The sequence below is a fragment of the Anoplophora glabripennis genome, unplaced genomic scaffold (genome assembly GCF_000390285.2).
Source record: "Anoplophora glabripennis isolate ALB-LARVAE unplaced genomic scaffold, Agla_2.0 scaffold31, whole genome shotgun sequence".
Lineage (NCBI taxonomy): Eukaryota > Metazoa > Arthropoda > Insecta > Coleoptera > Cerambycidae > Anoplophora > Anoplophora glabripennis.
In genome coordinates, this window is record NW_019416897.1 from 1757830 (window position 1) to 1774698 (window position 16869).

The 16869-nt window shown below is 31.1% G+C and overlaps 3 protein-coding genes across 6 annotated transcripts; 1 reads left to right on the top strand and 2 right to left on the bottom strand.

Annotated features, from left to right (window-relative positions):
* Positions 1-4329: 4329 nt before the first annotated feature.
* Positions 4330-7489, bottom strand: LOC108905725 (zinc transporter ZIP1). Its single transcript, XM_018708724.2, has 4 exons — positions 6698-7489; positions 4942-5154; positions 4489-4651; positions 4330-4432 (listed from the first exon to the last, which is right to left on the bottom strand). The coding sequence occupies exons 1-4, from the start codon at positions 7307-7309 to the stop codon at positions 4419-4421; spliced, it is 1002 nt and encodes a 333-aa protein (XP_018564240.1). The 5' UTR covers positions 7310-7489; the 3' UTR covers positions 4330-4418.
* A 1053-nt stretch (positions 7490-8542) lies between these two features.
* LOC108905728 (probable ribosome biogenesis protein RLP24) lies at positions 8543-9295 on the bottom strand. The gene is made up of 2 exons (XM_018708729.1): positions 9138-9295; positions 8543-9085 (listed from the first exon to the last, which is right to left on the bottom strand). Exons 1-2 carry the CDS (start codon positions 9216-9218, stop codon positions 8645-8647), a joined length of 522 nt encoding a protein of 173 aa, XP_018564245.1. The 5' UTR covers positions 9219-9295; the 3' UTR covers positions 8543-8644.
* Positions 9296-10163: 868 nt separating this feature from the next.
* On the top strand, positions 10164-16575 carry LOC108905726 (E3 ubiquitin-protein ligase RNF126-B). 4 transcript variants are annotated; one of them, XM_018708725.2, is made up of 7 exons: positions 10164-10213; positions 10292-10394; positions 10448-10555; positions 10613-10740; positions 14148-14359; positions 14505-14783; positions 15447-16575. In XM_018708725.2, coding segments are annotated over exons 1-7 (984 nt in total). In that variant the 5' UTR covers positions 10164-10211; the 3' UTR covers positions 15599-16575. The 4 variants fall into 4 exon arrangements, with proteins under 4 accessions (XP_018564241.1, XP_018564244.1, XP_018564242.1 ...); XM_018708728.2 differs by having other exon boundaries at positions 10165-10213; positions 10613-10701; XM_018708726.2 differs by having other exon boundaries at positions 10168-10213; positions 15422-16575.
* Positions 16576-16869: the final 294 nt, after the last annotated feature.

The following is a 16869-nucleotide window of genomic DNA, read 5'->3' on the forward strand; positions in this document are numbered from 1 at the left end:
GTGAAATATGTAAAGTTTTATTTATTTATTTCCAAACAGTTTGAAATTTAGAAAGTGAAATTTGTTATGATATGTAGGCTGATAAGATGTTTCTTTATTAAATAAAATATCAGATGTGCCCCTGATCAACAGAATTCTGCAAAATTGACCGTTACAATGAAAAAAATCTGCAATTCAGCAAAATGCCAAATTTTGCTGTAAAATTCTGCATTTTGCAGAAAAATCTGCAAATCTGGCACCACTGTTCCAAGATCAAAAAAGTATTACCTCATTTACTACATCGATCAGGGCGGATCTGTCGAAATATCCCACTTCTTGGATGTGAGAGGGGGCAAGCAATTTTTCTGGATTACCTTCAGTACAACTCGCATAACAAAAGTGTAGATCCCTAGATCTGGTCGAGGTGCGGAACATTTTCAAAATTGCAAAAATGTTTTTTGATCTGAGTTTTTTACTTATATCTTGGAACCTATTATGCATTTTAGAAGAACATTGAAGTGGAAAAAAAATTTAGATTTGAATTTTGCACAATATACTGCAAGTTAAAAATGTTTAAATTTATTACCGATGTTGCAAAATAGCAATAATTGATGAAAAAAAGGCAAAATAAACAAGTTTTTTGGATAATTTTTTTAAAATATTTTAATTGCTTCGAGGGTATTCTAATTTTGGTAAAAAAACTTTAGAGTATAATAAAACAACACACCAAATTTCATTAAAATCGGTGCATTAAATATATGCCTCATGCTATTGCATTTTTTCAATGAAAAAATTTGTTTACGTGTATATTTAAACACTGTGAATATTTAGTTATAATTATTACAATTATTTAAATAATTTTTGTTTTAATAAATAATTTTTTTATTTGTAAATTATTTTTTTTGTTAGATACAAATAAAATTAAGAAAAAATATTACTCTAAGTTTATAATTTCTAAAAAAACTAAATTTCAAATTGATAAATGTAATCTAATTATTTAAATAAAAAAAAAGAGTGTTAACTTTAAAAATTTACTGTGGCCGTCCTAATCAACCTATTTCAATTTTTCAAAAATCATTTGAAAGGTTGAGCGGTCTTTTCTATGCGAAAAAATTTTCAAGTATCTAGATGAGGCTGTGCAACATTTTGAAACTTCGAAACATTTTTTTCAAAATTTTTTTCAAAAAATTAGTTTGCCAACCGATTTTAATGACATTTGGTGGTGTGTTGTTTTATTTTACTCTAAAGTTCTTTTTACCAAAATTAGAATGCCCTCGGAGCAATTAAAATATTTTAAAAAAATTATCCAAAAAACTTGATTATTTTGCCTTTTTTTCATCGATTATTGCTATTTTGCAACATGGTAATAAATTTAAACATTTTTAACGTGCAGTATATTGTGCAAAATTCAATTCTAAAACTTTTTCCCTCTTCAATATTCTTCCAAAACTCAGATAAAATAGGTATTTTTTAAAATTTTTTAAATAATTTTGCAATTTTGAAAATGTTCCGGACCTCGCCGAGATCTAGGGATCTACACTTTTATTATGCGAATTGTACTGAAGATAAAAAATTGCTTACCCCCCTCTCACATTCACATCAAAACAGATCCGCACTGGTCTAACAAGTTAAATGGCTTAATTATCAAATTAAAATTCAATTAGAATAAAAACTCAAATTATATTTCATTTTTCTCTTCCATTATTGGATTGTGAATGTATTACAGTTATTTTGACTTCTGAAATCCAGTTTGGTATAATGTTAAAAATTGATCATCTGTATGAAACGCCAGGAAAACAATACCATTTACAACTTACCTATACTAAGCAGGAAATCAGAATCAAAATAACTACTAGGTACCTTCAATTCACCGAACTCACTATTTCATCTAGTTAAATGTTGATAGTTGTCTCAATTTTCAGTATTACTTATTAAAGTTTTGATTTTTTTTACGTAATTATACCTATGGGGTTATGTAACTCCGTTAATATTAAATGTTATAGGAATGTGTACCATCATTTTTTTTATTAGAATCACTCTATGAATGTTTGCTGTTCATAACTCTATCTAAACGAAGCAAATTTGAATTTGAATCAAGGTCTTGTGCGAAGGAAGGCAAGCGCTAACTCTGCTGAAACTTTTCTCGAGTTTCTTAGGTGTCCCGAGGTGAAACAAGTGCTGCAGGTATTTTCAGCACAAAACAGGCACAGTGATTCCACATAAATAGTCCAATTAAGTGGGTCTTTAAAACGCAATTTGGTCAACTTGCCTGAATTTTTGATATAAGTTAGTTTGAGGTATATAATAACAGTAAGTGACAGTAATTTTTTTTCAGCCTCCGGCCAAGGATAAAAAAAGTTAAAAATGAATGAATTTTACAATTTTTTTTCTGCTTATGATTTTAAAAATTTGTTTTAATTTCTGAAATCATCCTGAACTTCTAGTCTCCCTAACACTTTTATGTAGAATTTTATGCTCTACAACTTTTATAAGAAACTTTTCTTCTAACTCTTACCCTTTTTTAATTATCTTGAAAAACTCCTTTATTTTATGTTTTTCACCCCTGGCCGAGGGTTGGAAAAAATCACTGTCCCTTATTGTTATTATATACCTCAAATTAACTTACCTATATCAAAAATTCAGGTAAGTTGAGCGAAATTGCCCCATTATTAAAGCCCCATTTAATTAAACTATAACCTCCAGCTCATACTGACGCTCAGCTGAATTCTACAAAGGTGATTGTTAAGATGACATTCTTATGGACCCTTTATATGAAGCTGTTGCTTACCGGATCCGCTCCACCATTCTTCCGATGATCGTTCTTAGATCCAATTATAGCAATAGATCAATACTGAATAACATTACGGTGTGCAGAGTACTACTCATTTTGGCCTTATAAACCGACTATACTTGAACCCTGTTTAACTAATGTTAATGTAACGAAATTTATAAGATTCCCGATTGTTAGTCACGAAACACCCTATATAACTCAACGCTCAGATCGATAGTTTTCGCATGTCGACGTTCCAGAGGTACTATTTTATAAGATTTGAAATAAAGTGATTTATCGTCGTATTTCATTTCAGTTAACAAGGATTTCGGTAGAAGTAAGTTCTTTTATACAAACAGAAATAGATTCCCTTATATCTCTCACGACATCCTTTCATTGGTTTTAGACTCAAAAGATGGCAGTATCATTAATTTATTTCTACTATGATTTCATGAAAATGTTATTTCCTTTTAAATATCGCATCTATTATAACTATAACGTTTTCTCAAGATAGTAGTGTGGTAAAATCGATTTTGATGTGTCTTTATCTAACACTACAGAAGATATACAATGTAACTTAAAGAAAAACATAAGTTAGACAAATATTTGATTGTATATAGGTACTGCACTGAAGGAAATATCATTTAGCCATTGATTAACCCTAACAAAATGCCTGCTTTAAATAGTCTCTAGAAAGGTTACTATGCTGTTATAATGAATATATTTTGCTAAAGGATCCTATTAGGGTTTTTAGCTTGCATTTATTGTTGGAAGAGCATTTTATTGCGGTAGGTCCTGGAATGATCAGTTTTATGACAATACCAGCAAACATCTTTTTCAAATACAAATAAGTGACTTTTTAAAGACTAACAAATGATTTTTTTAAATATAATTAAAATTAAAATTTTCTTTCATATCGAAAAATACACAAGTAAAAAGCAAGATATTTATCTATATATTATTTAGACAGCCTCACCATTCCTCATTTTTTCGCCTTTTTGAATATAAAACAAAAATTACAAGCTAAAGTCAATAACTACACTATAGGCACTGTCACCACAATAGGTACTCCATATTCATTTAATCTTCTAATTTTTTGCATACATATTTATCCTTAACATATTTGCAGAACACATCAGTCAAAGGTTTGTTGGACACAAAATGGCGTCTGTGTGTCAATTATAATTATTACGCACTAAAAAATCTAGCTATATGGGTAAATTATTTTTAACCGTTGTTAGGTACCTAACCCCAAATAAAGTCAATTATGTAGTGCAATAAGATACTCCTCACCTCTAGTGAAAAAAATGCTATTAATGTAATTAAACACCTTACTTTATTTATCTTTGCGATCTTAATGGCTGCAAATAAATTTCTGGGATTCCCCAAGTAGACTTGTATATATATATCTACAAGTGAGTTTCTGGATAGTCCTATTTATTTAAATACCAAAATTAAATTAAAAATAACACTCATTTTTATAAAAATATGAGTATAAGTATAATTAAATTTTATATAATTATATTTTAATTTGTTTCACACTAAGTATTATATATTTTTAATAATTAAAAATATTTGTCACAATAGAAACATACACAAAATCAAAATAATTAAATAAAATCTATATTTGTTTAGTCATTTTAATAAAACCTATTGATAAAACGCTTCTTCATCCATCAAGATCTGAAAAAATCGATAAATTTAAAATTATTTAAATAGAAATGAAACAAAAATTTTACCTAGGTATTTGCTAAGTGCAGTCATAAGTACAAATCCTATAATGACAGACAAAAATTGGCATATACCGGCTCTTCTTTTCTCATGCTGCTGATGCCACCGTGCTCTTTCTCTTGGTAGCACTTCACTCACAGTCACATACAAAAGAGTACCTCCAGCAAGAGCCTAAAAATCATGAATAAAAAAGAATATATCATTTCCAATATATCCTTATAACTGGATGTAAATTGAGTGTATAAATTTGAGACTACACAAGGCACACCTTAGGTACTTAGATAATGCCCACGAATGAGTTAAAACAGTTGTAGAGATACTGAATAATTAAACATCAAATTTAAAACTTGCACTTGGTATGAGTATATACTTTTTTTTTTCTAATAAAATACTATTTTATATGTATATATAACGTAACACTGTTTCAAGAAAATTGTATTTACGTTACGAAGAAACTTTACCTGTAATAGAGGTATAGCTATATCTTTCAGTCCACTTGGAATATTTGTAATGAACATTCCGATAATGATACCAATTATAGATCCTAACGTAAAAATGAATATATATACAAAATGCCTGCAGAATTTGATCGTTGGACTAGACGCAAGTTCCATTCCCAGGCAGAAACCCACAACCAATTTGTGAGAGGCAATTGCTCCAAGCATAAGCCACACCTGAAAATAAAAAATACCTACAATGTAGGTATATTCTAAAAACCATAAATTCATTGATACCTTATTACTGACGAACCACTGTGTATTTTTTTTATTTACTGCTAATTTTATGTATGTAACATATGATCATTAAAGGTGTGCCAACAAATATTATGGCATTATTTTATATATTGATCGATTTACTGTTTAGCATTTGTGAGAAAATTATATACAGGGCAATATTACCGACAGTGAAGAAGTTAAAAAAAATTGAGGCTAGCCCTGGAATTTTTTAAAAGTATATAAACGTCTCTGATTTCTCACTGAATATGAAAAATTTGAATGTGCACCATTTAATTGCATCCTAATTTTTCTCATTATATTTAAAGAGACATCATCAAGAAGAACCCAAACCAATTCAATAAAGACCTCGATGAAGACACGTGGATAAATCTTACAAAAAAATTTCAATAAAAAACGAAACGGCACAGATATCTCCTATGACCTATACTGTTAGAGATAGGTGTGGGGAACCTAAATACGGTTTGAAAGAATTTTAACTTTCCTAACTTCCAAAGCAAAAATATACTGGGTGTCCTATTTAAAATAACCCAGTTATGGCCTGCATTTTCACTAAAATTGAAATATCTCACAAACACTAAGACCTAGGTATGCAAAACCCTCAATAAACTTCACCTATTTTTTTATGGTGCTTTCAAAAATGCAGTAAAATACAGGGTGTTCCATTTAAAAATACATAACTTTGAAATGGTACGCATTTCCTGGACACCATGTATATTTCAAAATATTTTTAAAATGTAGCAGTAATCAACCTACACGTACCCACCTAAACACGTTTCTATAACATTTGCCGTTTGGTCACTCAAAAATTTCATCAGTTTATGCAAACATTCAAAAAAATATTTACGTAAATGTAACATTTTTCAAAAACTTTCACATATTATCTCTAAAAATTAGTCTGTTTTTAGGCAGAGCATCACTTATTTCAGTTTTTTCGTAAACTTGGAAACATCTTGTACGAGATTCATAAATAAATAGATCCATTTGTATAACAAACAAAATGGTGTTAAGAAGACATAATATCCAATTAATTTAGAAATAAATTTTTTATATTGATATTAGCAAAATATATATCAAGCTTTTTGTAGACAGAGGTAAAATTTGCACACATAACACCTTTAAAGTGATAAAAACTGAAAACAACAAGAAATTTAAACATATTCAACAGTTCCTCTTGAATAATGCCTGCATCAGAGTACATATGGCAACTTTATGAATTAAAAACTTTAAGTAAAGGCACTGAATATACTCTGTGCTATTGGAATATTTATTTATACTATGAACCATATCCAAGCTCATTTTTACAAATGCATTGTAAACCAAGTTAAGTAGCTAATCGAAACCTCCCAAAAATCTAAATTAAATGTTTGTTACCCAACGAAAACACCAAGTTTTCTTACAATTTGATGAACATTTGTTGGAAATAAATGAAATTATTACCAAAAAGTAGTAACAAAATATCATTTCATGGCAAAGATTTTACCTTCCCCGACAGATCCTCCAGCCCCACTACCAATCCTTCCAACAAAGCGTGCACCGACAACGCCACCAGAAGGCCTACATTGGCAGTAGGCGCTGTGTGACAGGGTTCCTGGTGTCCAACGTGACACAACTGCGAAGGGGCATTGTCTACAAACAACACACTATCACTTCTCACCCTGTGAAATGAGGGGTTATATGGAGGTTGTTGCTGAGGCGTCAGTAACGAATTTCTTTCTGTAGCTCCGTAAGTGGTAGAATGTCTTCGATGTGTAGGGTTGGGTTTATGCGAATTATGCAAGATATTTGCCTCCTGAGTGTCGCCATAGAAATAGTGAACAATTTCATCTATCATGTACAAAATAAAGAAGCCTCCACAGAATACTAACTCCGTGTACGGTTTGTATTCTTTGGGAGCTACCTCTCTAACTTCAGGGAGTATATGGACCAAAGATGTGGATAAAAGCACACCTCCTCCAAAGCATAAGAGGCTGGAAAGCAACAGCGGCCACTGTTGCCTACCACGATTCGCGAAACTTGCTGGTATCAGTCCAACGAATATGCTTGCTAAGCCTAGCGAGACTATTGATACAATTTGTGTTTGAATTAAATTCATTTTAACTCATTACTTTATCACATTACACAAATTAATACTGATTTGTTAGTCCTTAAGAGTGTCTAATGTTAAACTGTCTATCTAAGAAGTGATAAAGCACAAAAAATATAAAAAACAGGACGCTGTTTAGTATCTTATCTATTCTGCTGCACAAAACAAACATTTGATAAGGAAAAACTGTGTATTTTCAGTTTATTCCTCATGTTGTGTTATCTCTTGTCAATCAGGGGCAGCTGCTAAAAGTAAGTTGTAAATCATCAGGCAAATTTATTCTAGCTCTCATTAATTTGTAATAGTATAGGAATAATAAACATGAGCTTCTTATCAGTTTGTACTAGTTATTTATTGTTACAGAATTAGATAAATACAAACTTTTCCCATCAGTTTTAGGTCAAATATTTTTTTTTGAACCCAGATAAATTAGTAAGTAAACAATATTTCTTCATCAAACATTTTAATTCAATAGTTCCACTTAAAAATTGAATTATCAGTCAAACTTATAGGTGCACAGTTTATTTGTTGTTGCAACATAAATAAATAACTAAAATAAGTATTTCTTAATAATCAAATTTTGTATAGATTAGGTAGATCATTTTTAATTTAATAAAGTGATTATTTTTTAGAAAACTACTGCAATTTATATCTAGAAATCATTTTACTATGAAACATTTTGTAACCGTACGCAACATTAGTCATAAAATGCACGAAAATTTATTGTTGAAGAATTTCCATCGAACACAAATGGGAATAACAACCACAAATTAGCATAACTGAAGAATTCGAGAATTTATATTATACATGATAATAATAAAAACTAATAAATGTGAAATATTCTTATATTCCGCCGAAAATTTTTATAATGAAAATACTGAATATTTTCCAAATCTCGAAACACTCCAGATTTTTCAAAACTTGTAGATTATTTTAAAGCAGCAGAGTTCTCCATTTATGCTCCAAAAAGACAGTTTACATATAATAACCTTTTGTGCACACACACGACTATTAAAAAAATGTATTGTTACTTATGCATTTTGTAAATACACCACATTTGTAAGCAAAACATCTTGCAAAATCCCATTAAGCCATAAATTTTTAATTAATCAACCTTTTCCCCATAATTTAGAAAAAAATCTCTACATTTCTGCACTTCTCTCTTGCTTATGAACTTACCGATCTGTTTTACATCACCCAACAATATTTTGTTTCGAATGGTAGAAAACTTAAAAATTTAAATTCACGAGAAAACTTTTATTGAACAAAGGTATCAGATGTGTATCATTAATTTGAGTTAGAATCACTTGAAACTTATAGAATTAAAAAGCAAACACATCCAAATTATAAAGTAACTTCTCCGCCGTCTTCCACAACTCCTTCCATTTCCTCGTCACTTTCTCGTGTTTCCTCAGCCATGGTTTCATCCACTTTAACCTTTTTAAGTCCAGCCGCTGGTGACCGGATAAGCGACAAATCTCGTTGCACCTCCTTGATATCTCTCTCCTGTTCCAATTCTCTGGCTTTACGTAACCTTTGCAAAATATAAGTGTTCTGTCGCTTCTGTTTAATGACTTCGACTTTCTTCATCGCCTCGATGGCCTTAGTCCAGGTTTCCCTGTCATATTTAATGGGAACGTGCCTGCGTTTTTCAAACTCAAAGGAAGGATCTACTGCCAATTCCTTACCCACCGTCTTCCTGTAGGCCTTGGTCCATTTAACTTTACGTGGGTTCTTTTTCTTTTTAAACGCTGCATGACATTTTGAACGGCAAAATTTAAATATCTAAAAACAGATGAATTAAGTAACAACATAACCTAACAATGATTGTGTGTACCTTGCAATCATTTCTCACAAATTGGATGCCATGTCCAGGATATATCCTAGAGGAGCAAAAATAACATGTTTCAATACGCATTTTTTAAGTAATGCGTTTCTATAGTTTTATTTTGAACAACATTACACAAGCATGCAAAATTTTATTTTAAAAAGACAGATGACAGTAGTGATGGGAGATTTCGAGTGAAAAATCGAGTGGTACTCGATTATTGAGATCACTCGAGATATCTCGAGATGTTTACTCCCACCACTCGAGTGATTATTAGCCTACGGTTGCACCCCAAAATGTTAGTGCATACTGCAAATAGTCACTGATTGCGTAACCTTTTTTTTTAGAATAAAACGAAAAAGTGGTTAGGTTTTGAAGTGCGTGAGCTTTTTTTTTTAACTACGCTTATAAGTAATATATGACTAATACAAACATATTTGTGCGCCGCTGGGATGAAAACGACCAATATCTCGTATCTCGAGTGATCACTCGATTATTAGAAGTTCTCGATTACCGATAACTCGATTATCAAAATTGGTCGATTATGCCCATCACTAGATGACAGATGTAGAAAACTTTTCTTCTTCTTCCTTTCGTCTCGTCTTTCTCTATTTCCGTCTACTCAGCTCAAAACTTCTTCTTCTTGTTTTCTTTCTGGATATGTGATATATTATATTGAACTAATTGTGGAATGGAATAATAAAAAAACTTCCATTTCGAGAACTGCAAACTTATAATAATAGTTATTAATCATGTCAGAAGCATGACCCCACAAGAATTTAATCTAAACGCTAATTTAGCGGAGTTGGTAAAACTGAAGCACTTTCAAACTATTTTTTTAAGATTTAATTTTTGTGATTTAGGAATTAGAATTATCGACATTATCTAAACCATTCTACTCATATCAGTTATTATCAGTCTTTTATCAGTTCAAAGTTATGTTTTCTGTTTCTTGGAAAATAAATGTTAAAATATACAGTATGGCCAACTCTATCTATGTAACTAAAATGAAACAATAGTGATAAACAGTAATCAATTTGGGGATTTTTTTGCTATGCGCAGATCGTTGGTAAATTTGTTGTGATGTACGTAAAAATATGGTGGTTGAAGTGACTTTTGTGACTGTGCTTTTGTAAATCCTTTCTTTAAATCAGTAGTTTTAGGAACAATAATCAAGAAGAAATGGCAGAAGCAGCTGTAGAGGACCGACCACCACAAAAGTTCTACTGTCACATGTGCAACGTACAGTTCCAAAACGCATCTGCGGTAAATAATCAATGCATATTGTAAAATGTCAATGTACATTTTGGCCTTTTTAGAACTTCACATGTCCCCATTGCTCAGATGGATTCATTGAGGAGTTGCAGGATCCCCCTGCCAACAATGAGGAGATGGTAGATGTAAATGACTGGGTGGATGACGATGTGGTAAGTCCTATTTTTTCACAGTGGTAAAACTTGTTTTCCTTATAACACTTTTTCTAGATGGACGACCTTATCACATTACCCTTACATTTAGTAGATGAGAGAAGGACGGGAAGACCCCGATCAGATGGAAACCGTACTGGCAGAAGGTACGCTGTTAATTCTCGCGCCAGGATAGTAAGGCCCAGGTTTGACCAATTAATATTAAAACTAATGCATGAATCTCCATGAAATTACTACACTAACTTCACAGTTGGTCTTACTGATTTGTGATAATAATAGGATAGAGACAATTTCAAAAATATGTAGGTAATATATATTTTTTTAATGAAATTGAATGTTTAAAATTTCTAAAATTATTTTAACGTCTTTTGATCACAAGAAACAGTATTGCTTGATTAGTGAGAATAATATAATGTTCATTTTGTTAACAAACAATTTTCAACTATTCTTGAATTCTAGACAAAAATCATTTCCATTTCACGTAAATTGCAATTTTAAATTTAAATTTTGCTAATTTGTATTCCATTATTTACGCACTTTAGTTCACTACATTGCAATAACGCATTATAAAAAATGTATTAAAGAACTGTGTTGATACATTTTATTTTATAAATATGATTATTTATGAAACTACAAATATAGTGCTGATGAATTTCTTTGCCTTTAAAAATATGTTTGATTTCCATATAGGAACTTAATTTAATTGTTTTGTATTCATAATCTAAAATCAATTCGTTTACTCAGAATAGGTACATAAATTATTCAGCTATTTCTTATCATTTTCTTTTATGCATATTAGATTAAAGTTTAAGATATTTTTACTAATCTATATGCTTAATCATTACGCTCTTCTACTTTGAGATAATAATTGTTGGTTTTGCACAATATAATGCAGATGGAAATTTGTAGTTTCTACTTCTTATGTTGCAACACTTTTCATTGGCATCAGTTTTTTAACATTACTGCTGACTAAAGTTGTAAGCTTATTTTATAACTATATGTTACGGAAGATACAATTTTATCATTTGTTTAATCAACTGCTTAGCTAACAGAGATTACAACTGCACAAAACGTACCAAAAGATCTTTATATAATATTTTGTACTAATTTTGTAATAATGAAATGAAATTGGCTCTATCAAATAGTTTTATGACTTGTAGGGTATCTCTGCTCTAAACGAATGATTTAAAATTATGTACTTAAATTATTAATTTGTCACTTTTTAGATAATAAAAAAGAGTAGACATTAGGGTTAGTACAAAAAGTGAAGGTCAGAATTGAACTGTATATAAAGGGCCTGTTTTATAACGATTAATCCATATATTTTCCTAGTAGGATTGGAAACTGGGTTTATAAGCATTATGTTTCTTTAAATTATCTTACTGGCTGTCAAACTGCTGTGGGAAAAGTAACTAGCGATTTGCAAATTAATATTCACAAGGTGTACACATTTGTGCAGTGTTTGTTGTGATTAATATTAATAAAAATGTCAGGAACAACTTTTGCTGATCAATTTTTAAAAGTCCCTTTTTATTTCCGATTTAAAACTGGATGAAAGCATGATATATTGTCACAAAACAATTAAGGAATGTTTAAAACACTATATGAGAGGAATTCCGATGTAATAAACAAAAGTTTATTGTTACTAATAAACATTTGTGTGTGATACTTTGGTTATATTGAGAGAGCTGTAAATAAACAGTTTTAGAAATGTTGCTCTGTACTTGGATCATCATAGTATCATAATATACAGTTGAACTTCCATAACTCGAATTTCAAGGGACTGCAACATTAGTTCAAGTTATAAAAAAAAAATAATGTGCCATAAGAAACATTCTAAAACGTAATTATAAAAAATAGAGCAATATAAATATTATGGCATAACATACATACATTCATAGGTACTATGTATGTATTACGTAACAAACGAGTAAATTTTTTTATTAATTAGTTGTTAAACTTTGATGTATTGTTTTTTACCAAGTTTGATTCATAAAATTCCTTTATTTCGTCTCGTGAACAAAACAAACTGTCTGTTGTGTTTTTGTTCGCAGCTGGATTGTTTCAAATGCTTTTAGCATTTCTAGCGAGAAGATTTCTGGCCAGTAGCATCTCGTATCCTAAATTATAAACATTATACTGAAAGAGTTCATTTTTATTGCGAAAATTCGAATTGTAGAGACTTGTGTAAATTATGATGAATTGTACAGATTTTCAAGCTAGAGAAATTTGATTTAAAGAGATCTAAACTACTTAAGTTATGGACCTAGAAGGCAACTTTACCAAAACAATCCTGACTTGATCAGATGAGTACTAACCCCAGTAGATATGTTACAAATCATTTTATATGTTATTTGCAATAGCCGAAATCGCATTATGGGTATAGTAATTTGTGCACGATGCGTTTGGAGACTTTTTCTTTGAACAGTGAGTAAAGCATATTAACCAGAACGTGTTGTGGGTAAAGTATGTCACCCACAACACGAAATAAGTATTTGCGCGCTTTTGTTTTGCTTTGTGAAGCATTTCTTTTGCCCTCGTCTCATGCTTGTCACAAAAGCAACTCTTGTAAAAACAAATAATGTTTGTTTTTTTAGCTCTTGCTTCCCTATTTTTAGATTGCGTTGCGTGTTTTTGTTTGTGGTATAATAACATAAATATATCCTATGATACCTACGTTTAAATAAGCACTTTATTATTTTTTGTATTCATTGTTTTACTCAAAACGCAAAAGAAATGTTCCACAACAAAAATACCTTACCTTACACATACATACATACACATTCCTTACCTACAATGCGTTCTGGTTAATTTGGTTTATAATCTTTCCGAAGTCAGTTGAACATGTATAAAAATGCCTAGCAATAAAATTTAATGAGTTTCATAGGCATCCCTAAAAAAATTTTCTGCTAAAGGTAAAAAAATTATAATAATTTGTATATAATGCGTAGAAAATTTCTATTATATGTTAATTTAATTTTAATTATTTATGTCCTAAAACAATTTTATTATATCGATGGTAAATTTCGTTTTGTTCCATTTCAAAAGGTCTCCAAAATGCCATGTTGTAATAATATTAGTAAACAAAATATACCTCTTATTTCTCCCTTTCGCAATTGTAATATGAATGATTAATAGAAGGTGTTTATAATAAATTAAAATTACCTGAACCACACCAAATTCTGCATTGCTGCACTGCACTGCTAGGCCATTTGTTGACAACAGAATTTATGGCCAGATCGACCAGTGTGGCTGTGTTTGTGTCACATTTGCATATGTGTATGGCTAAATAAATATGGGAACAAGTTTTTCAAATATTTCTATGCCGAGTTGCTGTGTCAGCTACCGAACCTGGTACATACTGCCAACCTCTTGGTTCTTCAGTTGAGATCGGAAAGACTATACTCATTGTTTGAAGAAAAACTCTCTGAATGCATCGTGGGTAAATTACCACACCCATAATGCGTTTCGGACAAAAAATCGGACAATGGGAGATTTCGGCTAATGCGAATAACATAAACAAATATCTGTTCTGTGGTTTGTTGTACCTTTATAAATATTTTGTAGTTCTAGACATTTCTATATTTTTCAGAACTCTCACCAGACTAGCATCTTCAAATTTAAGACAACAAGTGCCATTCGAAAACTTACTGCAAGATTTCATCGTTAATTTGGGTGTCGGGGTGAATTGGGGTACTTCCGGAAATATGCAGTTATTCTTAGGAAACCCTGGAGATTATGCTTGGGGTAGGGAAGGACTGGATGCTATAGTCACACAGCTCTTAAATCAAATGGATAGTACAGGTAGGTTCGATAACTTTGTAGTTTCTTTATACATTTTGTAATTAAATTTATACAGGGTATTAATAAAATAGTATAAGAGTGATTATAAAATAATCACTCTTCTGCGGTATTTACGATCGATTTGAACGACAAATTAAACCTCTAGGCCCGCCCCCCGTGTCAAAAGATGTTATCGATGCGCTCCCAATAGTAGAAGTAACGCCGGAACAGGTGACGGCCAAACTCCAGTGCTCTGTGTGCTGGGAGGACTTCCTGTCTAAGGAAAACGTCCGTCAGCTGCCCTGTCTCCACATATATCACGAGCCATGCATCAGGCCCTGGCTGGAGCTGCACGGCACCTGCCCCATCTGTAGGCAGAACCTAGTGAATGGCGAACAATCGAGTAGCGACAATAATCCTGATTTAGGCGGAACATCTAGTGCAAGTAAGTCGTAGTTTAAAATTTATAATGTCGTTTTCCGAATTACCTGATGAATAGATGAGAAACATACCGGTTAAAGGGTGTATACTAATCTAGAAAAACTTGGACAGACTCGTGTAACACTAAACAACAGTGCACATTAACCTGAACGCTTACCCAACTAGGACCTAGGACATTGTTACATTTTATTTCTTGGTTCGTCCATTCTGGTTTTGCCAAATTAATGATGGTCATTTGTTTTTTGCTCTCCTAGAGCCTTTATCATATCACAACAGCTGGATTGATAATATGAAATTGTAAACTAGAGCTGTGCCGGAGGTCATTGACACTCAAATTCACAAACAAACACACACAGTGCTTTAAAAAAACGCTTTTTATATATAAATCTACCAGATAAGTATTTTTTATTTTTTATGTTCATTTTATAAAACGGCAAAAATTTTTTATGTACAATTAGTAACGCTTACATTTTTTAAATTATAAATCGGCGGGAAATTTAAATTTCAATTGGAAAATTTTTCATACTACTTGGAAAATCCGGAAGTAGCAAGGAACTTTTTTTATCAAAAATTTGGTATACACCCTGAGGTAGTTGTGAGATTCTTGTACGGTACGTTTTTTACTGTCTCCGTCGCTTACAGGTAATACCTCCTTCAATGTCCTCAGGACTCTCTTTCAACCACCGCGGAATGCTTCGTCGGAGAACAGCGCCACCAGTTCTAGTTCCCAGGACAGCTCGGGGGCAGCGACGAGGTCGAGGTCGCACAGCGATTAGGCCGTGCGCCCGCACTAGATTTAATCCTACTACACAGATTTAACCGTTTAGAACCATGTGCTTGCTTTCAAACGATATCTATTATTACAACAGACTCTCTTGATCATGATGGAAATTACAAGTGTTTTGTAAGTTTAAAAAAAAAATGGAAAATATATTCGTGCACTCTTTGTACAGCAAAAAATGTGATATAGACACCGTGAGGACACTCCTGTTAACAATTAGGTTTATTTTATACACTTTTACTGTGAATAAATATTTATTTTTCACTGGCATTTCGCTGTCGTGTGGAAAATCGAAGCGTTGCACATTTTAAAGAATACTACCTCAAAATTGTTTCACAGTATACTTAATCTGATAAATGTTTAATAAATAATGAAACTTAATCACATTATTGCGAATAGGGCATTTAATTTGAATTTAATACATTTCCTTTGAAATTGCCCTAAAAATATTCTCTTTATTAAAATAATAGCCTCAAAACTGTGGGCATATTAATTCAAATTTAATAAAAATTGCTCTAAAAATATTCACTTTATTAAAATATTGGCCTCAAAACTAAAATATTCAAATTGGCCTCAAAATTGCCTCAAATTTTTAAAGATGGAAAAATATTTTTTTGTTTCTGGTGAGTATTTAAAAATTTTATTGCCCTAAAATTCTACACTTTTTAAATATTTTAATTACCCCCAAAATTGACCCCATTTTGTAAGTAAATTTTAAAATACTAATTGTTTTCAATATGCAAAAATATCAAATAGGTGCTTATTAATTTCTTATTTTTTTTTAACTTACATACCGAATAAAAAATTTCCAATACTTAATAATACTATATTAGAAATTTCATTGCCCTTAAACTTGTCTTTATGGAATACCCTTGTAAAGGTGTTATTACTTTTTCTGTAACATGTATGATAAATATTGCCCTAAAAATATTCGCTTTATTAAAATATTAGCCTCAAGACTGTAGGCATATTCAAATTTAATATATTCCCTTTAAAATTACTTTAAAAATATTCAAATTGGCCTCAAAATTGCCTAAAGATAGAAAAATATTTTTCTCGTTTCTTGTTTGTCTATTTAAAAATTTTATTGCCCTAAAATTCTACACATTTCTAAATGTTTTGGCCCCATTGTTTAAGTAAAATTTAAAATACTAATTGTTTTTAATATGCAAAAATATCAAATATGTGCTTATAATTTCTTATTTTTTTAACTTGCATACCAAATAAAAAATTTCCAATACTTAATACTACATTAGAAATTTCATTGCCCTTAAACTTGTCTTTATGGTATACCCTTGTAAAGGTGTTC